At 42.0% G+C, this 21,971-nt stretch overlaps 2 protein-coding genes across 11 annotated transcripts; one reads left to right on the forward strand and one right to left on the reverse strand.

Moving 5' to 3' along the window:
- The first annotated feature begins 894 nt into the window (after nt 1-894).
- On the forward strand, nt 895-11,197 carry LOC131674632 (voltage-gated potassium channel subunit beta-2). Of its 10 annotated transcripts, none has more exons than XM_058953413.1 (11): nt 895-2,097; nt 2,395-2,427; nt 2,761-3,387; nt 4,844-5,049; nt 8,809-9,016; nt 9,227-9,354; nt 9,414-9,620; nt 9,704-9,807; nt 10,179-10,229; nt 10,797-11,000; nt 11,059-11,197. In XM_058953413.1, the coding sequence occupies exons 3-11, from the start codon at nt 3,140-3,142 to the stop codon at nt 11,158-11,160; spliced, it is 1,458 nt and encodes a 485-aa protein (XP_058809396.1). In that variant the 5' UTR covers nt 895-2,097; nt 2,395-2,427; nt 2,761-3,139; the 3' UTR covers nt 11,161-11,197. The 10 variants fall into 10 exon arrangements, with proteins under 10 accessions (XP_058809396.1, XP_058809397.1, XP_058809399.1 ...); XM_058953414.1 differs by lacking the exon at nt 2,395-2,427 and adding an exon at nt 2,441-2,641 and having other exon boundaries at nt 895-1,508; XM_058953416.1 differs by lacking the exon at nt 2,395-2,427 and having other exon boundaries at nt 895-1,166; nt 1,740-2,097.
- A 5,048-nt stretch (nt 11,198-16,245) lies between these two features.
- On the reverse strand, nt 16,246-21,000 carry LOC131674631 (sodium/potassium/calcium exchanger 4-like). Its single transcript, XM_058953410.1, has 6 exons — nt 20,748-21,000; nt 18,687-19,108; nt 18,212-18,458; nt 17,970-18,140; nt 17,249-17,557; nt 16,246-16,561 (listed from the first exon to the last, which is right to left on the reverse strand). The coding sequence occupies exons 1-6, from the start codon at nt 20,827-20,829 to the stop codon at nt 16,248-16,250; spliced, it is 1,545 nt and encodes a 514-aa protein (XP_058809393.1). The 5' UTR covers nt 20,830-21,000; the 3' UTR covers nt 16,246-16,247.
- Nucleotides 21,001-21,971: the final 971 nt, after the last annotated feature.

A 21,971-nucleotide genomic window follows, 5' to 3' on the forward strand; every position in this document is an offset into this window, starting at 1 on the left:
AGTGCTGTCGGAAGCGGCCTTTGATGTTAGGAGAACAATTGTATCCAAATACACGTTAGCCGGCTCATAACTCTAGCGCGTAGGACTTTGGGCTGGCAAACGAACGATACTTTATTTAAAGCAAGGAAGGAACTTTACGAGAATTCCCGAGGAACGCAAATGAATCCTACGAGGAGCACGCTCGACGAAAATCTTCTCGAGACACACGTACGCACGCGTTTACTTTTACAGAGTTTTTGAGAAATTTTACCTTTAAAAGCTCAATTAGTCGTTTTCTATCCGATCGTTCGAAAAGACGTCAAATATTTAGCTCCGCGCCGTTCAAATAAAAGTTAATCATCGCAAGTTTTTGTATTTATATAAATTATTAATCGCAAGTTTATTCGAGGCAATGCCTTGTTTCGTTCGCTAGTCAGCAATTTCGCAAACCCAATTGAAATACAAGAAAAAACGAGAGGAGGTTGCTTCGTCGACACGGCCAAACCATCTCTTGGAACCCGTCGCAGCGTCAACGCAGGAGAAACGTCCAGGCCAGTAGCGCGCAAGGTCAGGGTAGTAACCCTCGCGCGGGCATCGGTGCGTGTAAGCGCGCGCGCGCGATACGTTCGCTAATGGAGCAAATACAGGGGAAAGAAAGGAGGCGAAGGGAAAAAGCATTATAGCGGCGGAAAACAGCGGCGGCAGCGAGAGTAGAGTGGCGGCAGTGGGGGGATAGTCGATCCGTGTGCCGCTCGGGGGATGCGACGGCGTCATGCGCCTTTGCCGCAGCAGCTCCCACCACCAGGCCACGGTTAGAGCGAGAGCGCAGCTCTATCCTCCCCCGCCCCCTCTAACCTCCTCCCTCTCCCCGCAGTAGCTGGTTTTCGCTCACGGGTTTCGCAGTTGGCTTGGCTCTGCAGTACTGAGCTCAGCTTCGATCGACCCAAACCTCACACGCGAACGGAGAGAGAGAGAGAGAGAGAGAGAGAGAGAGAGAGAGAGAGGTTATCGGGTCGCATTATACATATACGACTTTGCTACAACGTCCATGTCTCGCGGCGGCCGGCCGCACTGCGGTGCACCTACTCTTCAGCCCGGTATTAGATGATACTCGCTCGACGTCGTCGTTCTAGTTTCTCGTCTAAAACTCGCAATATGTGTTCCAGTTGGATGGTAATTTCGCATAGGTGCGTTTCTTTGTTATTTTAGTCTTCCCAGTGAGTGACGAAAAGAAATGTGTCACGGTACACGCAGCCGTGACGGGAAATTGTGCGACAAGCAGTGATTCGCGCGCAGGCGGATTACCATCGTGGACAGCGCACAAGTCGCTCTCGCGCGAGATTGCGTGCCCCGTTGATTTGTTCCCTGGTCGCATACCGCAACCGAGACGACGATTACGTAACGCGAATGAAGAATCTCTCCTCTGCGTTGCGTTCCTCGAAATCTCTTTCTCTCTATCTCTCGTCGGGGCTACACGCGAGTCGCGGAGGGGCCCTGCTTACGAATAATGTCGCCGAGGCGACAGCCAAGTCCGTCGCGCTCGCTCATTATTTTAGTATAGCGACCGATCGATCCTTCGAGATACACTTTGCGCGTGCATGCGAGACTACGCGCGAGGTCAAGCCTTTGCCTTCTCCGCGCTTTCGACTCTTCATGCGCTCCCCGCAGCGCTCGTCTGCGCGACTCGTGAGGAGGAAAGCGAGAGAGAGAAAGAGAGAGAGAGAGAGAGAGAGAGAGTAAGCGCGCTTTGGATTTTTCAGTTGGCGCAGTGTGCGGGACAACCGGGCGTGTACACCGCGTGCTCGATTTCTTCTCCGTCTCGTTTTCGCCCGAGCCGCGTTGATTTGACGTCGTCCTCGCCTTGACGTTCGGCGCCGAACAAGGCATCGCCATCGCTCTGTGTTTATATCGCGTGCTTCACGAGTATGAGTGTCAGCTACGATTTTCGCGCGAGTTTTACGGTAGCGGCGTATGAAATTCTTTGAAACAAAAGCCGTCGCTATTCGGACACTGCTGAAAGTGGTCGTTCAGCCGCTCTTATCACAGAGCGCGTTCATAAAGTTACAATTGAATCTATCTATGAAGTTATCGCGTAAATCTCAAGTTACAACAAGTAAGGTAACGATTTTAAGTCGTTTCTCATACAGTATAAGATTCATTCCGTTTCAATTGCAAGAAAGCGCGCTCGGGTTTTAGTATCCATTAAATTAGCGCTAAAATGAAGTGACGTGAATTTCAGCCAAGACAACTTTTGCGCGTGATACCCATGTATGTCAATTTGAAAGTTACACCGGTATACGCAAAAATGAACTGGGCTGCTATTCGAATTTTGAGGCTGGCAATTGTAACTGCACGCTAATCGAAAGTCTCTCTCTCTCTCTCTCTCTCTCTCTCTTTTTGTCTCGATTGTGCTAGCTGATAGTTATTATATTCCATTGGTGCTCAACGGTAATTGAAACAGCACTTTGCCAAACAACAAGACTTATCTCATAAATGATAGGATGAAATGACGAGGACACGTTTTCTTTTTTCCGTTGTATCGTCGAATATGGTATATCGTTTTATGGCAGAATATCGGAGAAATGCGAATGACCGAATTCGCGATGTGCAGGCGACGCGTGGACATAAAACGAATCATAAGGGTGCTAGCGATAGAACAACGGTAAAATGTCGGCGTTAGCGGGCGCGAGTCCGTTCTCAAATTGAGCGGAGACGCGCGAACGACGCACCGTCAGTCGAACGAGCGATAGCACAAAACAGTAAATGATCTTCTGCCAACAGATAATAAAAGCCTCCGGGACATAAAGGCCCGTCCGCAGAGAGATTGGCCGCCTGAAAGAAGGGAAAGAGCCTCTCTCCCTTGCCGTCTCTTGCCGTCTCGCTTTTGAAAGCGCGTGAAACGGTGTGCCTAAACTTGACGCAACAGTCCCTCCAGTGCTTAACAAACCCGAGTGCCTAAAGAAGAAAGAGCGCAGAAGCGAGAAGCGAAGATGCCATCGCGAGTCGCGGTCACGAGCACCTCTGAGCCGACGAGGCGAGAGCAACAAAGCCGCAGCAGTCACGCGGCGCGAAGAAGACGCGGGGTCGGGGAATAGCATCGGACTGGCAATTGGCTTATCGGGAGGCGAGTGGCGGAAAGAATCGCCAGACCGTGGGCAAGATGTCGTTGATGCTGTGCAATCTGGGCAACGCGCCGTCGAGCGCGCCGGGACGGAGCAGCGACAGTCAGCAGCAGCAGCAGCAGCAGCGCGAGCAGCAGCAGAGGGAACAACAGCAGCGAGAACAAAGGGAGCGCGAGCGGGAAAGGGAACGCGAGAGGGAGAGGGAACGCACGGCGAGACCTACGAGTGTCATCGCGCACAGCAGCCTCGAAGACGACGACTCTTATCCTTTGCCTACCATTTATCGGTGAGTTCTCTTTCCCCTTTTGCCCCTTTTGCCCCTTTTACCCCTTTTTCCTTGCTCGCGCTCGTCCCGTCTGCGACCGCGTCCTTGACAAGTACATGCTTGCATGCTTGCTTTCTTTCTTTCTGAACTCTCGGATCTTAACGTCGCTCGACCTTCTTTTTCAAATAATTTCTTTTTTCACCGCGTATACAGTGAAACGAAACAGTTATGCTCATTCGTGGTTTTTCATCGAGTAAGCTTTCGAAGTCATTCAAAACATTTCAAATAAAAAGTCTGATAGTTGAATTGTTGCTTTTTAAAGACACAGTCTTAGCTTTGGAGCGTAAAGCACGAATAGTTGGGCGAACGACCTCAGCGTTGCAACCAACCGTGGATTTTATACATTTCTTTCTTTTTTTTTTTTTCATTTTGATTGGCCTGTCAGAGAAAAATTTTGATTTCCTCAGATGAAAACGTACAGAGTGACACTTAAAATTACAAGCAGTTGCGCGAGCTTAATGCAAAAAAGTAAAATCACCATAAAAGAATTCAAATTCATTCGGCAAGCCGAGCAAACGCACACGTATCCTGAAAAAGAAGCCGATTAAAGCTGTTTTCCATAACCATGCGAAAGACTTGAGACATTGCGCAAAATGAAGGAAGAAACAAGAATAAAAGGCTGCCTCCATTCCGGAAGGAAAAAAAAACGTACGGGCGCAGAGAAAGATCTTACGCTCTTCACCTTTTATGCAAATGAAACGTGGAATGCTCAAATAGTTCGTGAGCATTCTCTTTTGTGTGTGTGTGTGTGTTTTTTTTTTTCAGTTTCCCCGAAATTCCGCAAACACGGGGAAGTTTTCGACTGCAAGTTTGCGCTTGGGCTTTCAAGTTGATCGCGCTTGGGGTTATCGGAGAGGAGCTTTGTCCTCGTTGCCCGATGACTAATTTTCCTTGGCGCTCGCCCGAGCTTTTCTCCGACTTAATTCCGACGGCGAATGCTTTACATCGAGCACTCCTCTAATTGGCGCCGCGCTGATATTAGCTTGTTCCAACTTAACTTTCGATGTCGGTTTGGCAGTTATGACAATATTGAGGACAAATTCATTAAGAGCGCTCGTGTGCCACCGCGAGATCCCGCGTGATTATTTACTTTGGTGATCGCTCGTATACGTTGCTTCGTAAAGTTCGAGTTGAACCCCAGGTATTTATGACGACGAGTAAGATTTTTTATGATCGCCAAATATTGGATCGTAAATCAGAGTTTTTTTCCGTTACGGAATCTGCACGCCGGTCGCGAATAAAGGGCGTAAGGGGGGGGGGGGGGGGGAGCATACGTCGAGAAATATAGACACGCATTGTTTTTGGCATTAATTTTCGTGAGCTTTGACTGGTCCGAGTTGCATTTTTCAAGCGAAATATTCGGAGCGCTTGACGCGCGAATTTCATGCCTAAAAGAGAAAACAAATGTATTTTGCAGATGTCGAGCACCAATAGCCAGCCTCGATTGCATGGAAGAGTTCAACGGCGGGGAGTACGGCAGTACACCGGGTACAAAGGAGCATCTGCTCGCGAGTTGCTTGGCGGGCGGTCACTCGCGCAGCCATCTCCAGCACAGCCCGTCGCCAGGTATTCGATACCGCAACTTGGGCAAAAGCGGTCTGCGTGTGTCCAATGTTGGATTAGGTACGCTTTATGTGTCTCTTCCTTTTTCATTTTTTTTTTACTTATCTCTCTTCTCTTTGGCTGCTGCTGCTCTCCTCCACTGACGTGTATCAATCGATATTCTCGACATTGCTCTCATCCTCTTCAGTATATACATACTTGCTATGCTTAGTTTCCTTCTTTTTGAGAAATTTACGTTCCATTCTAAAGTCCTTTAGTTTATTATTCGTTGGCGAGGTCAGGATTCAAGTGGGGCTCTAGTTCTGACGTAGCTGAAAGTACAAGAATACAGTTCAGTGGATTTTTTATAAATAATTCGCTCGGGAGTTCCTGCATCAAAGGCTTATTTTTCTGCAAAAGCTATAAAATAAAATATTGATTATCAGTATAGGTTTTAATTATAGACCGTTACATTTCATTTTTTCCCTGAATAGATAACTGATTTATAAAACTAAATGAATTTCATTCTATTTTTAGAAAAATCGATTGTTTTGTCTACGAATAGTCTTCTTTTCTTTGTAGTAATGGTAAAATAAATTCTAACCAAGAATATAAATTTGATTTCTTCACCACTAGATGGATATCTAATCTTTGACTGCAGTCGCTACTTGATGCATTAAATTACGTTACGAAATTTCTATCTTAGTTCGATCTCTAAATCAAAACACTATACGTATTGCATTTATCGCCAAACGCAAGGCCTTACCATGCTAAAATTTCCGTGCCTAGACTTCAAACAAAACCCTTTGACTTCTAAATACAAATGGATCTCGATTCAGCCTCGTCAACTTAGTAAAAACAAAAAAAAAAAAGAGAGGAACGTGGAAGAAGAAGAGAAAAAGAAATAACACTTTCCCTCGCACTTGTTGACGTAGCGGACAATGCCTCGGCTACAGGCTCTTCAGATCTTTCTTTGCACAAGCTCTCATAGAAACGTCACACAAAACCCGCGGCTTTTTCGTAAAAAAGGAAACACGCGCGCGCGCAACGATGTTCTGAAAACCCATTGTCTGTCGAAAACATTAGCAAGTCAAAGGGAAAAGTGGTAGATTTCTCGAGTGTCTTTGACGAATACACGTATGCCTCGCTTCCCGAGCTGATTCACACTCCGTATCGACTGGACTCCCGTCATTGAAGTATTATTATCTCCCGGAATGCGAGCGTGCTAGTTCGGTTGTAACAGTCGATCAGGCGCCAAAACGTTCATCATCGGGACCCGTCATCGGCATTTCCAAACTCGATTAACTGCATTTTTCCTTTGGGAAATGAAGTTTTGTAATTCGTGCGCGAGGCGAAGCATTAGTAATCTAGGGCGTGACTCGTGAATTACGAAAACTGATGGATGGCCAGTATTAAAATTGACGTTAATTATTGTGCTCGTGTATTCTTCTCGAGGCTTACGAAACTTAAAAAACCACGAGAATTCTTTTTGATATCGCGTTAAGAAATGGAATTGACGCATGAAACCATCGATCATTGTGGACCACTTTGCACACTCGAACGGTATTAAAGTAAAAGCATCGTTACGCTACTCAAAATAATGGTCGATAAATTTGTTGTTCTAAATTAAATATCACCGAGGTGTAAATACACCAAAGCTCGCTGAAAGATAAACCAGAGCTTATAAAGTATTCAAAAGTCAACTCGCATCGTCACTGCTGCGTTTCTATTTTGTTTGCTATGGAAACGCGAGCTAAACACTCACGCGCGAGAGGGTGGCAATGCGCGAAGCGGGCAAGTAGCCACTCTCGGGGTATCGAGCCAAAAGGCAATTACGCGCGCGCCCATCCACACCGCACACATGAGGCAGCGCGTGCACTCAAAGAATACGCCCTTCGCGCTTTCGTTTTGATGACTTTTCGGATTCTCCCCCCCCCCCCCCCCCCCACGAGATTGCATATTATTTTAATTATCTCATTTGTTTGTACTGCGATATAAAATATGATATCTCGCCGGGCTATAAACTAGATTACGCTACTTGCCTGGATTAATGGCTTTTTCGGTTGTGCACGCTTAGGATTTATAAGTACATCTATTTTGTAAACTACGAGACGATGACGAGAAAGACAGAAGCGTTGACGACTTGCAGTTTGATAGAATTTTCAAGCGTTGAATGCGACGAGGCAAATTTCACTGACGCTTTATTAACCAGTTTTGTTTAACAGCCTTACGGGACGAAATTCCAGTGACTCGGGGACCGTGCTAATTGCAAATTCATGATGCACCGAGCATCGAGAGTAATACTGACGTCAATTGAAAATTCTCGTGATTAATGGATAATCAGCTGTCGACGATGAGTAATTAAATATCAATCTGGAAAATGAGCGCAGAGACTTCCATTAATCGCGAATCGTAAGTTTTACAGTATCGATTCGACGGTACGATTAATAAACAACTTTGTCCTTTGAACGCAGACGCACGAAGTACACCCGTAACGAATCCATTGTGGTCTCTTTGGCAAACATAAAAAAAAACGAAGAAATAAAAGCAAAAAGAGAATTGCAGCATCATAAACCCTCGTTAACGTGGTAACTCAGTCGTATACTGCCGAGATGACAGTAATTGGGACATCTATCCTCAGTAGGGTGTATATCAGATAACTCACTTTTAGATTCTCGCTTTCTCTCTCCCATCCTCCAGAGATTGTAAATTCGCAGTCCACGGGGACTCGCAGACACGCTGGAAGATGATTTGCATATAGCATTTTTTTTTCCTTCCTCGCGGGCCAGTGGGAACTTCTCACGTCACGGTAATGACGCGCGACATTGAATCTTGCAGTCCACACCCTTCTCTTTTTTACGTGCGCGAGGGTGGACACACCGAAAAGTGCGCCGACGCGACAGAGAGGATACGTGCTACTTCGGCTGTTTCTCAAAGATGGGTAATGTGTTTCAACTTGGGGATTACTCTTCATTTCATTGCTGTTGTGTCGTCTATTTTGTTTTATTGTTGTGCTCGTTGTTCGTGTATCTGTATATTGGTGTTAGAATTAATATTGTGGATAAACATTACTATATTAAATTACATGGAATATTGAAAATATTATCGTCATAAACTTGAAATTATAAATTAATTGCATTTGTGTCAAATGAGCAACTGTGTAATATTGAACTTAGTTTCGTGAAATTAATTGTAGAACTGAATACCCAAACATTCCCGTACCATTATACGAATAACAAACGACCACAGAAACTAACGGTTTGTCCATGCAAAACATCAATTACTCTTCGTACATTATGATTTGCCTTGCATTCTCACTTCAAAAACTTCTATTTCTTTCCCACGAGCCTTCGTGAAAAATCTTTTTCCTTTCTCTCTCTCTCTTTTTTAATTGGTTCACTGTTTTAAAGTGCAGTCGAATCCCTTCCTCTTTGGCAGACAAAGAATTGGAAACTGGTTATTTCCATTTTTTAATACCTTTTGTTTGAGTAGCTACGCCCCGCACCCGACCAAGTTTTTAATTAATTAAAGGACTTGAATTTTTTTGCCGTCTCTCTCGTTCTCTGCCACTCGAAAAGTTCTTCGTGAGAGCACCATACGCCCCGCGGAGAACGGAACAGTTTTAAATGGTATCCCCACAAGTTTTACTTTATCGAGCCATCGAATGTACATCTACCGACAAATGTAAATGTTGAACAAACCACGTCGTAGCATGCAACACTGCATTCCGTTGTTTGCATTGAATCTTGGCCCCGAAAGAGGATGCATCCAAAAGAGATAGTTCTGCGGCGGAAAATGCGAAAAGCGGCGGTATTAAACGCGCCAACGACGAAATTGCAGGCACGTGGACGACGTTCAGCGGCGGCAATAGCGAGGAGAACGCGGAAGCCGTGATATCGCTCGCCTACGAGAGTGGCATCAACGTGTTCGACCTGAGCGAGGCCTACAGCGGAACCAAAGCCGAGACTCAGCTCGGCAATATACTGCAGAAACGCAACTGGAATCGCACCAGCTACGTCGTCACTACCAAAATTTATTGGAATCCCAAGTAAGCCCGCGCCGTAGAGTGCTTAATGATACGTTCACTTGGCGTCCGCCGAGGAGGGAATTCCGTTCGGATGAAAGTAGAGCGGCGTTTAGCGACGAATGATACGCCTTGGCGAGAGAAAAAAATAAATAAAAATGGCGGCTTTGTTGATTGCGAGATGATCGGAGAAGAGTGACATATTGTCGCCTCTCTCTTTTCTTTTTGTTGAAGATCCGAGGCGAGAGGGCTCTCGAGGAAGCACATTATCGAAACAGTGCAAGCGTCTTTGGCAAGGCTTCAACTGTCCTACATCGACATCGTCATGATACACAAAGTCGATCCCACTTGTCCTATGGAAGGTTTGCATTATTCAGCGATCGATCGATCGATCATGTTAAACCTTTTTTTTTCTCCGTAGAAATCGTCCGAGCTATGAATTATGTGATAAGTAAGGGCTGGGTCATGTATTGGGGCACGTCGAGGTGGTCGCCCGTCGAAATTATGGAAGCCTACTCGAACTGCCGGCAATTCAATTGCGTCACGCCAATAGTCGAGCAGGCCGAATATCATCTTTTCTACAGGGATAAACCTGAACTTTATATGCCCGAGCTGTATAACAAAATTGGTAGTCAACCTTATTCTCGCTGCTCGCTGACTCTGCCTGTCACGAGACCACATCATTGGTGCTTCTTTTTTTCCTTCTTTCAGGTGTTGGTCTGATGTGCTGGTCGACGATGTCGATTGGTATGATCTCGAATCGAGGTGATGACAGCGCTATGTCGATACTCTCAAGATCCAGATCGTCATACAAAGTAAGCCGTCGATGCATTGTATGCAAGCTTAATGCGCAAATGATGTCTCTTTTTATTGTCATGTGTGAACGAAAAAAAAAGCTTGCTATTGCAGCTCGATGATTTTTTTTCTCTCTGTCCTTTTCACTCTCTCTTTCTCTCTCTCTCTCTCTCTCTCTCTCTCTCTCTCTCTCTCTCTCTCTCTCTCTCTCTCTTCTTCTTCCTCTATCATTTAACATTAGTATCATTGCATCATTTTATCAATATGGCCGAATGCAGAACCTCTATTGTAGCAGTGTTTTATAGGCTGACGCTTCAGTAGAAACAAAACAAAAACAACGAAAATGTTGTTGTCTTTGAACGCAACAAAAATGTATTAATTTTCTTTCTAGAATAAGTCCTTCAGTTGGACAGAGGATGAGTCTCAGTCTTTGTATAAAGAGGTTTGTTAATCTCGTTCTCCCGTTATACCTCCTATTGTGCTCTAGATGTCTGTTTTATGGAGCGGATAATAAAGTTGTCGGGCAAAAAATTTATTCGCATTACGTACATAGTTGACACGCAAGTGCTGATAGAAATCTGTCTAGTTTTAATAATAAAGTTTTATTTTTTAGTATTTATTTTGTATTTTGCAACAGCCATGAGTGCAACAAAAATATCTTTTCTTTTTTCTTTCGTATTTTTTTACTTGTCGAAGGGATTGATAAAATTTGACCGAACCTTCAGAACATGATATAAGAAAATTAATACTCATTACCTTCAGATAAATTTGCTCACACTTTTGTACATAATTTTTTCATATTATATACTAATCCTTCTTCACAGAAACTTAGTTTTGTCACTTTTTATACTTCAACGTAACGATAGAATAGTGATATTTTTGTCATGTTTTTCTTTGTCACAATTATACAATGAATATACTAACGACGGCGTGAACTAGACTTGTTTCTATTAGAAAAGACGGAAATTGAAACGCAATTGACGAATAAACGCTTATATTGATAAATCAGGAGCAATGGCGAAAGAACTCGATGGACTCGGAGAGCCGCAAGTATTCGGAGAAGGTGCGCGACATGTGCGCCTTCGCCGAGAGACTCGGCTGCACGTTCACCCAGCTGGCGATCGCGTGGTCCCTCAAGAATGAAAGTGTCCAGTGCCTTCTCCTCGGTGCGACCAACATCGAACAGCTTTACGAGAGCTTGCAGAGCTTGCAGGTAAGACTCTGCGTGGAAGGACGCCAGACGTCGTAAACTAATGCCCGGCAACGTTTAGCTTATACCACGGCTGACGGTAGCGACGATGACGGAAATCGAGCGAATCCTCCTGAACAAGCCCGCCCGGCCGCCAATGATATCGACCTTGCAGCTCAGATGACAGTCGCTCTGCCCCCCGGGTAGCCGCGGGGGCTCGCTCGCCGGTAGTCCAAAGAGCGAACAAGCAGGCCAGAGCACAGGCGTCTCCGTCCAGCAGGAATCCGCGGAGCAAACCAACAAGGACCAGAAGGTCTCCTTTTGCGAGATACAATGATACCAATCGCACGTCTATCGCTACTCTTTGCTAACGAGCACATCGCCGTGCTTCTCCTTGTCATCGACGATTCGTTCCACCTTTGCGTTGATGCCTCGAGAACAGGCCAAAGTCATCTTTCGTATCCGCGGGCTTATGCTTTCTCAGCAAAGAGTGCGTGCAAACGAGTGAGGGAATGCTGACGAGGAACGCAACGAAAGACTAAGTAATTCTACTAGAAAAAACAAACGATCGAGGCTCATTGGACGGACGGATCTCGAGCCAAAGTCTTTTAAATATAACGCGTCTTATTAAAAAACACTGCGTCATGCGGTGATATCAACAAACGCTATTTTCCATTTTCCAATCGTTATACGAGTATAAAAAACAATAAGCGCGCCACAAAATTTTCTCAAATTTTTTCACAGCGAATATCCAATAGTGTCGGCTGCGACGCCCAAAATTAAAAGCTTTTTCTAATTAATAACAAAGAAAAACAAAAGAAAACCAACAAAAAAGTACGTTTGAATTGAAGAAAATATAAACTAATATATCAATAGGCACCGACAACATTTCCAATTTAATATAGCTGTTTGCAAATTTTACTTCCAGACGTGACATCGAGGAATATACATATAAATATATACGATCAATTTTTTCTCGTTATTTTAAATGTATATCTGTATGTACCTGTAAAAAACATTAATTATACTACACGCGGGACACAATTTTAAGAAACTCTAAATAACAGTTAAAACAATTCAAGCACATTGATCAAAAATATTGCATCATACAAAATGTAATGTATTATCGTTTACACTTTTTTTTTTATTCCTAGTTGGTCTGACTTGTACTCTATCTATCAGTAGCGTTAAATCAACGATGATACGATAAATGCGTAACGCTGCTTAATTCTAAAGTTCAAGATACCGATAATGTTCAAAAAAAATGATAAAATATTGTCAAGAATTAAATTTCTTGACAGTATTATTTTATTATTTTCAGTAGTAGATAAGAAATTTCACTGATTATTTAAATTGGTGACTAAAAATAATTTTTAATTGTATTGCTAAAATTGAGAATTTCCGCTTTTTAAAAAGACGCAATAATGCCAGTATTAAATAAATTTTTCATCAGTACAATATGTACATATAAATTGTTGACTCTAATAGGTTATATTAAAAAATAAATGCCGACGACGTAGATAAATATAATTAAATAAAAAAGAAAAATTTTCACCGATCATTAATCATTAGTTATTAGTACGAAGAATAACAAAAGATTTTTTCCGTCTGAGAAGAGTGAAAATCAGCTTAGCATTAATCGCTTTTGCATAAGAAAAACCAGCACCGCTGTAATTTCTTATATTTTTCTTCAGAAAATCTAATCACATATTGTCCATATCAAGAAGTTAATGTAGATTTTAAACAAATATCAAGACCACCTGTCATAACTTTTAATCTTACCAGGAAACTAGAAAAAAAATCTTATTCGCGCATGTACCTTTATCTTGAGAAGTAAGGGACTCTAGGAACCAAGCACATTTATGAAGAAAGGTAGAGACGTACTCGAAAATAAGTTATAATTCCAAAAATTTTATTATCCTCTATTCGAATAATCAGGTTCTAGCGATTTATTTGATAGCTCGAAAACATTGGACAACATTTCTATCCAAACAATAATTCATAAACCGCGTGCTGTGCGAAATGTTTATTGTGTTATTTTCTGAGTCTCTAAATTTCTTGCAAAGCTTATCTGTGAATGCAAATTAAATGGCAGAATTAAAAAATTTGCGTCTGTCAATAAACGTCAGAGTTACTATCATCAAAATAGAAAGAGAGAGAAAGAGAGAGAGAAAGAGAAAAAATAATAGTTAATTAATCGAGGAATATAAAATACAAAGTCAGCGAAATCAATTAATTAAATAAATATCTGATAATAGCGATTGAGATGATAGGACTTATTAAGTATTACGAAAAATTTTAAGTAGAAATTTAAAAAATTACAAGATTATTATACGACCTTTTTAAAGAGAGTAAAAAATTGTTAAAAAAATAAAGAGGAATTTTTTCTTTAATAATAATAAAAATAATAATAATAATACAAACTTTTATATAGTGTAACGTGTAAGTGGAAAAAGCAAACTCGCGACTGATCCATTTATGAAAATACTGCTTGAGATATCCGATCCTACTACAATAATATAGAAATTAAGTCGAGTTTAAATACTAAGAGATCATGCGTTTGAGGCGTAATGTGTAAATACACGGAGTTTTGTACGTTCGCTCAAACACGATATTATCTGTCTTCGAGGAATTATGAATCTTTGATGCATCTTTCAATCTTCGCGGAAATATATTGATGGATGACCATCCAGATATTGCCGGAGCACAATGGCGTTAAGTTCAGTCCGAGATTTTTCACGCTTGAGTGGACTATATTGTGAGCGATTGAGATTCACTTTGAGTATTGCTTAAGGTAATATGACGAATCGTTCACTCTATCCGCCTCAATTTTCATTGAATAAGATTTTATAGAAATAAAGGCATGTTAATGCATCGAACGGTTAATGTTATAATGAAGCAAAGACGCAATAAATAAAAAAAAAAGATGAAAAACAAACGACAGAGCGGTACTACGCAGGTTCGTAGTAGTTTGTAATCTCGATCGCTGATAAGCTTTCAGCCTTACTAGATTTTTACGCGTGATTAATGAAATTAAAAGCGAAGAACAAACACACACGACACACTCGAATCCGACATCGAAACGCGCTGCTCGCAATGTTTTAAATCCCCTTTGATCCATTACATACAGGCGAGACAAAGACACGAAATCTCGCGCTACGAAACTTTTCCAGCGAGTGCGTGCAGCTGTGACATATTCCCGTGCAACAATAAAACGCTCGAACGAGACGAAACGAAACGACGGCATTTTGGAATGCACCGCCGGGCGGGGGTCGCAAATATTTCGACGCGACGAGACAAGTCCCTTTTTCTATAATTAAACGCACATAATGCGCAAGTTAGTTTTTCCTCCTCGAGTCAGGCAAATTTTTCGATAAATTTTTTCATATAAAACAATAGAAGCTACGATAACAATAAACTACGATGGCATCGTTTGTACTAGCGAGTAGTCGAACTTAATGTGTGAACAAAATAACCGGATTACAGTAAAGAATTACGATGAGTGCAGTAAATTGCAGAATAAATAAAATAAATAAATTAATAGATCGACGAAATAACAGTGGCGATGGAGACGTCAATACTGAATCGCATCAAATAATAATAACAACAATAATATAATAGATATAATTAAAGAGAAAGAAAAAATTGCAATTGTTAACGCAGATTTTTTTAATGACGAGCATGAAATACAATAAGTAGCAGCGAACAAATTTGTAAAGCTCTGCAGCCACTTGCTCTTCGGACAATATCCCTCAGAGAATTTCGGAATCGTTGAACCAACGAATAAAAAATAAAGTACAGTATAATGCTCGCGATCAAACTGCGATTTACAAATAGGGTTAAAAGAAAATGCAATGGCACAAGTGTAATTGTAGTCTATGACGAGCAAATGTAGCACAAAAGCTATTTGAAATCCGAATCGCTCTTATCAGTTTTGCCTTCAATTGCTTTTGTCTTTTAAATTTCGACATTAAGATCGTAATAGAGTCAAAGCGATTTCAGTTTCCCCGTCTACTCTCAATTCAAATGATGTTTATCCGTCGTTAATCTAGGTCTCGTGTAAACTTGACTCTCCTCGGCAATAACGGACATATTTCAGTTATGTATTTATTTTATTTTTACAACTTGTCATTCGGTTATGGAATTCTTCAGTTTTATTATCAATATTCTACATTGTGAACGTTTATAATACATTGACAATGATTTTTCGAAAAATTAAAAACGAATTGAACTCCATACGAATTGTACGATATAAATTGCAGAAAGAACATAGTTGCTGATAATAATGGAGTAAAACACGATGTAATAATGCGAAAAAAATTGTCAACATCCCGCACGACCGATTTATATTCTCAAACATTGACAGTCGATTATAAGATAAGCGAAGGAAGAATAATGCCAATATAAAGTTACTTTTCTACCGACCGTATAATGTGCACCTGCATCTTCCTTCCCGATTCCAACTCGTGTTAAAACTAATCAAAGAAAATTCGTTCATTGTATGTAAAAGAGAAAAAGAAATGCAAGCGTATGAATTTCGCAGGATTAAAATACAAACAGGAGTATGAGCTATATACACACAAATAATATTTCGTAAAGTTTTTGTAGACGTACGACTAAAGAAAATCAATGAAAGCGCTATACGTTCCTCGGGATTGCACGAGCACATCCGAGATAATATAAAAGCCAAAACGACCGAAGGATTTCAAAACAACAAAACGTAGGTCGCGATCTTTCAAGCGCTATAATCTCCGAAATTATATACATAATAAATACGAGGAAAAAAAATTGTTTTTACATTGTTACACCGAGGCAAAGCGCCTTTTTATTATCAATAAAAGCTTTGAAGATGACGGAGAGATGATCGACCAATTAATCATTTATTATTCATTCCTTCAAGATCTCAATTATTATTGTTTCAAGTTAAAACAAGCGAAATCACAATTTAACAACTGGTTTGTTCGTTTCAATAAAATTAATTTATTCACACATCCACACGCATCTCTATTTACATAAATCATACATTCGTCAAGAAAATAAAAAAAAAAAAGAAGCAGAAACGAAAAATGTATCTCGCGACAATACGTTACAACGCGCACTCGGGTATCAAATTCTGACTCCGGATTGAGTGTCTTTGTTTTACTCAAGAGTATCATTCGCTACCACTTGTCGATATCTCCACCCACAGTCTGCTTTCCCACGAAAACGCCACTCACATAGTTATCTACAAATTGCCATCTACAGATAGAGAAGAAAGCGAGGGAGGCGTTCCTAGCACATCGGCAGATTGACGAAGAAGAACACATTGAGCTCGAGCATTATGGCGAAGACGAGGAACAACGCGTACATGAGTAGGCAGGCGATGGCGACTTTCTTGTTGAGCACGTAACCGTAGAGCGCGGTGACCGCGTAGAAGCCAATCACGCAGAAGATTATCGACAGATTGCTATAGGCGAGCGCGCCCGACACTATTGTCACTGCTCTGCCGCTCATGAATGACTTGATAGCCCACGGTAAGCTGAGGCACAAAAGTATGTCCAAAGTGTTCGCACCTAGCGTGTTGCTCATCGCCATGTCGCCGTGTCCTGGAAGCAAATTGTCATTTTGATTGCTCGACGCTTTAGTTTTGGGACAATCTAATCAACTTCGAGCTTTCTATTGCCATCGAAACTATGTCGCCAGCGTATTGGCATTAGAACGAATAACGACGCAGGCAAAGCCGGTGGCGTAATTGATTAAGGTACATCGTCAAGGAACTTTCAAGTTCTTTTCTTTGAATTTGTCGGCAATTACAAAATATTATTCATCGCATCTGTTTGTAATCCAGCTGGATTCGTAAATGCGAGCAAACATCTCGCGTTAACGACGATCGTTCAGTGAATTTTTCAAAGATGATGGAAAAAAAATCATTAAAAAAACAAAAAAGAACACGTGTTAAGCTGTCATTTATGCCCGGTATATGCTGTAATTCGGAATGCTCACCGACAATATTTACTCGCCTCACTTTGACACACTTCGAGCTATATCACAAACAGACATTCCACTCGCGACGCGCCTCTGTTCAAGCAAATTCATCGGTAATAATTCTGCTCAGATCTCTCGGGAAAGTCCCATGTTTATTTCCGCCTTCTCGTGCCAACAGCGTCAATCGAAATTATTTTTTCGTCCGGCGAAGGAATTCGATAAAAGGAATGTTGGCAATTGAACTTGCTCGACTGGAGGTCAGCGATCGTTGTATATATCTTATCGCGGCGTTATCTGAGATTACTAACCTTGGCGGGAAAGTATGACGATGGATACCATTTCAGGTAGATTGCCACCGGCCGAGAGGAAAGTGATTCCCATAACTGAATCTGGAATACCAATAGTGTCGCCAACGACAGTGGTCATCCAAGACACAAGATACGATGAGATGGCAATCCATATTACGCACATGACGAAGGTTGCTGGATACAATTTTCTCAAACACTTGAATCGACTGTCCGGTATGGTGACGAATAAAGTGAACTTGATCGGCCAGACAAATACAAACCATAACCTCTCGTAATAATTTTCAGTCTTGGGTAATTTGAATATTGTTTCTGAAATCAGGAAAGACATTTTCTTTTTCGTTACGAGGTTAAATATTCATCGCATGACTTTTCTTAAAAGCTAGCATTGTTATTCAATCCGAGTGTCATCGTAGGAATGAAGAAATAATAATCTTCTTTTGTGAGAAATCTCCGACGAGAGCTACTGCAAAGTTACACCGGTGACTTGTACTTTTTTTCGATCCATCGATCCACTCGAAATAATTGTATAATTATATCGCGAAACGATCGTTCCTTGTCCGTTAAGCCGGTAGATTAGATTATCGCACGGCTATTTTTCTGACCGGCGAAAATCAATACGTTCGGCATATCGATGGAAAAGGAATTCATCTTGACGAATTGACGCACGTGAATGTCGAAAGCTCGAATTGAACAACCAACAAAGTAATTCGGTACAGCTCACCTGGTTCCGTGTAAACTTCAAGGATCGGTGTAGCGCCGTTTGTCCCATTATCAGCGTTCGCTTGCGCTTGGATCTTGGTCAGACTATTCTTATAATCAGTCACAAGTTCGCCGTGGAAGAACGGCTTGTACGTTCCAAATGGCATCGCGTAATTCTCGTGCTTGACAGCATCTGCGTGAAAGCAAATGGAAAGCTCGGCAAAATAGCTCCGGCAAGCGGATTTCAGACGACCGAGCGATTACCTGCTTTGGTATCGACTGCATTCTCGATGGGCTTCTTCGTCTCGCTGGACTTGAAAATTTTGGCTAAAGCTCGCATAACAGTGTCGTTGACGAAGAGCAGGGTGAAGTAGGCGGCGAACAGCAGCAGTAGTATCAGCGACTCGTACCAGGTAACCAATCCATCCCACATGACGATAACGAGCACCCCGACGGAGAACGAGTATATGACGCAGTCCCGCGACAGGATGTGCCATTTCAACTGTATACCCTGCATGAATTTTGTTTCGTTATTACCTAACGTAAGTGTAACCTTACAACGATAATCATTGCTGTGTATATAGTAAAGTACCCGCGAGACACTGTTAATGTCGGTCGTGCAAGGTGAGCGGCACACATGGCAGTAAAAACCATTGGTGCGTTACAGGTAGGTTTTTAGCACCATATACATATACAGCAATATACAGCAAGTTGGGCGGCTGAGCACTGCTGAGTTTACCTTGGCAGCGAAGAGAGCGCCGACGGCCGGCGTGGCGAAGGTGTTGAAGACCGCGCCACCGACCACAGTGCCGATGCCCAAATCCGACTCGGTGAGGAACGTGCCGACGACGTTGACGAACAGCTCGGGGAAGCAGCTGGCAGTCGCGAGGAAGGTCGCGCCGGCCACGTCGGCACTTATCTGCAGATCGGCGCAGATGCAGTCGAGAGCGGGCAGCAGGTAGTCGTTGCACACGTAGGCCGTCAGCAAGAAACAGTAGAAGCCGAAGAACAAGTGCAACAGCACCGCTCCGCGTTGGCGCTGCTGATAAGTGAACAAATCCTCGGGGAAATCCTCGATCGAGTGCGGCGAGCAGTTGCCGTTTATTTCCGGATCGCTCGGCGTCGTCGTGTTCTCGCTCTCCGGCCTAATTACAGAAGAATCTGGAGGATCGACGAGTGTATTTTTAGTCGTCGCTTTGGCTTCGTTCGTTCGTTTAATTGTCGCTTGATAGGATCGTTGCCGACGCGACTGATAGCCAAGCGTTTATTGCGCTGGTAATTTGCTGCGTCTGTGTTTTTGTTTGGCGAAGGCGCGCTCAATTTTATGAATGAATTGTCTTTCGTATTTATTCGAAAAAACATGCTTGCGGCGATACGAATAAACGTCGCGGTATGAATATTGTCCGTCTATGGTTTATTTTCCGCGAGTGGCGGTGCAGCACATTATTCTACTTCGCTACGAATACTGATCATGTTTACGCCAAACGTACGTGTATGTTGTTCGCAAGATGCGGCTGAAGAGTGTAAATGAAGAGTAGGACATTTATTACGTAACATGTATAAAGAAATGTGCGTGTGACTCAATAGATGTGTTGCCACTGATATATTTCAATAATGTAGATAACCGAGCGAGTCGCTGTAGTTGTACTTTCTCGGTTGCGGACCCGCGCAAATATGCATATTTATTTCACGATTACATTAACCGGACGCTTTTTCAATATTATACTTTCTCATTTTCGGCTATTTTCAATAGTCTTTTATCAGATGTACCTTCAATTCAATGTCAACATTTTCGGGGTTGAATGATTTTTTGGATCTTTGTCAGGTAGACTAAAATTTATTGCATTCCACGTGAAAATAATCGTCGACCCCGATAAATGATCCGCGAATGTAAACTAATCGAGTGTTACTTTTAAAGAGATTTATGGCAAAGTTTACTAATGTGTTTTTTGCTTCCGCATTTATTTACATTCTCGCAGAGTGAATGGAAAAATTATCTATTGTATGAATAAAACGTAAATTACTCGGAGTGTTTATCGTGAAAAAAAGAGAAGACTCGAGTATTATGCACGTGTCGAAAGGAATTCAAGGCAAATGTGTATTAATGAGTGTATTGATACCTATAGAAATCAACTTTTCGTAGAAAAAACAAAGGTGACTTCATTGACGGTATAGACACAACAGTTTTACAATATTTTGTTAAACCTCATTTCGCTAATAAAAGAATTTATACTTTGTAAGGCAACGTTTAAACGACAAACTTACGTGTATTAATTGTTATCTTCGATTTTTTTACTTTGCCGAATAAAATACCTTGACCTTCTTTCAATCGACAAACCCGATATACACATTTTAATCTTAATGTTTTAACGTTAATCTTTTAATTTTTGATCAATCGAACCACGTAACTTGTCATACGCCTTGACCTTCTTTCAATTAACAAACTGAAATTACATGTTTTTCTACAGTACGCTCTTATAAACATCCCATTAATCTTTAAATTGCCGGTCGATTAGTATTCGTAATCAACATTTTTCAAACACGAAACTTTCTCAATAATATTTCGTAATGGCCTATGTTTTTCACTGAATTCCTATATTGTATGTATACTACAAGTATTTATAAGGACACTGTTACTTTCCATTTCGATTCAATGACTCATTAACGCTCAAAACAAGATCGCCGAACAAAAATAAAATAAAGAAAAAATGGACCGTTCTAAAACTTCAAATGTCTATTTTTTTCATTACCGATCAAACGCCACCAAGAAAAAAAAAGATTAATCGTGAGCACTACTCACCTTGCCCGATATTCAACGTATGCGCTCGACCACTGCAGGTACAAAAGAGCACCAAAAAAATGGGTAACAGTCGAAAACCCATGATCACCCTGTGACGGACAAAGTATAATCTAGAAGCGTTAAATGTCGTTCCGTCAGCATAGGTATTTCGTTGAGGAACCGACGAAGGGACGCGAGCAACACCGGCAACAACAACGGGCACAGAGAGCCGAGGCACCGTTCAAGTGTCGACGCGACGGCGGACTGATAGCCGCTGACGCTTCGGCTTGGAGACGAAACCAAATCTCGCGAAAGGTGCCTCTCCCTCCTCGCTGCACTTCACCTGCCGTGGCGCTTCTATTATTTTAATCTTGCCTTTGTGATGTTGCGCAGACCGCGTCAATGTCATGTGTGCACGCCGCCAACGTGCCTGCGGCTTATCGAAGAGATGCGCGTGGCGCGGAGGAGAAACGGTAGTCGATAAGACGCGCCGTCCGTAATGGGTATGCGACCGCTCGCGTGCGCGTGATTGCTACTAGCTCATTATGGACTCTCACGACGAAAATATTACACGATTTATTCGACCACACATTTGCATATGTTTGCTTTCTATCTGCCCGCTGTCCTCCCCCCCCCCCCCCCCGCCTTTTTAGCGCCAACTGCTTTCAGCTTACTTCTTTCTGCTTGGTAGAGATGTTTTTGCAACGTTTAATAATATAATTTTGCTCATGGAAAGGTCATTCTGAAGTATTTGAAGTTCACTGTCGAGATGCTGCCGATGTCTGACTATTCGCTATGTTTCTCTACTTGGTGGTGCGCTGTTACAGTGTGAAGTCATAAAAATTACTTTACTGCAGTTAGAATTCGTAATTATGAGCAAAGCGATGATCTGTACTTCAATGGTTTTTTCGTAGGAAAGTACCTCCCATCGAGGTTTATTTTAGTGAAAATACACGTGACACGATTTCTTGTACTACTTACTTCTGTCTATCTAATCGTTTCCAAGGATACGTAGACTTTTTATAGCCAAAAATTAGATTTCCAATGTAATCTCAATATCAACACGTGATTAAAAACTCTTTGCTATATCGTTATTCCCATATTGATTCCTCAAGAGTCACCTGTAAATCACGGCTGTGCGTGCAACTGATAATCAACAAAATCAATTCAAATCAAATCTAGATCGATTTGCGTCACTGGACACGAATAAGAAAATTTTACAAATGTTAATCGCCGGCTTATTTT

The sequence above is a fragment of the Phymastichus coffea genome, unplaced genomic scaffold (assembly GCF_024137745.1).
Source record: "Phymastichus coffea isolate CEN01 unplaced genomic scaffold, Cenicafe_Pcof_1.1 PCOF00270, whole genome shotgun sequence".
NCBI classification, from domain to species: Eukaryota; Metazoa; Arthropoda; class Insecta; order Hymenoptera; family Eulophidae; genus Phymastichus; species Phymastichus coffea.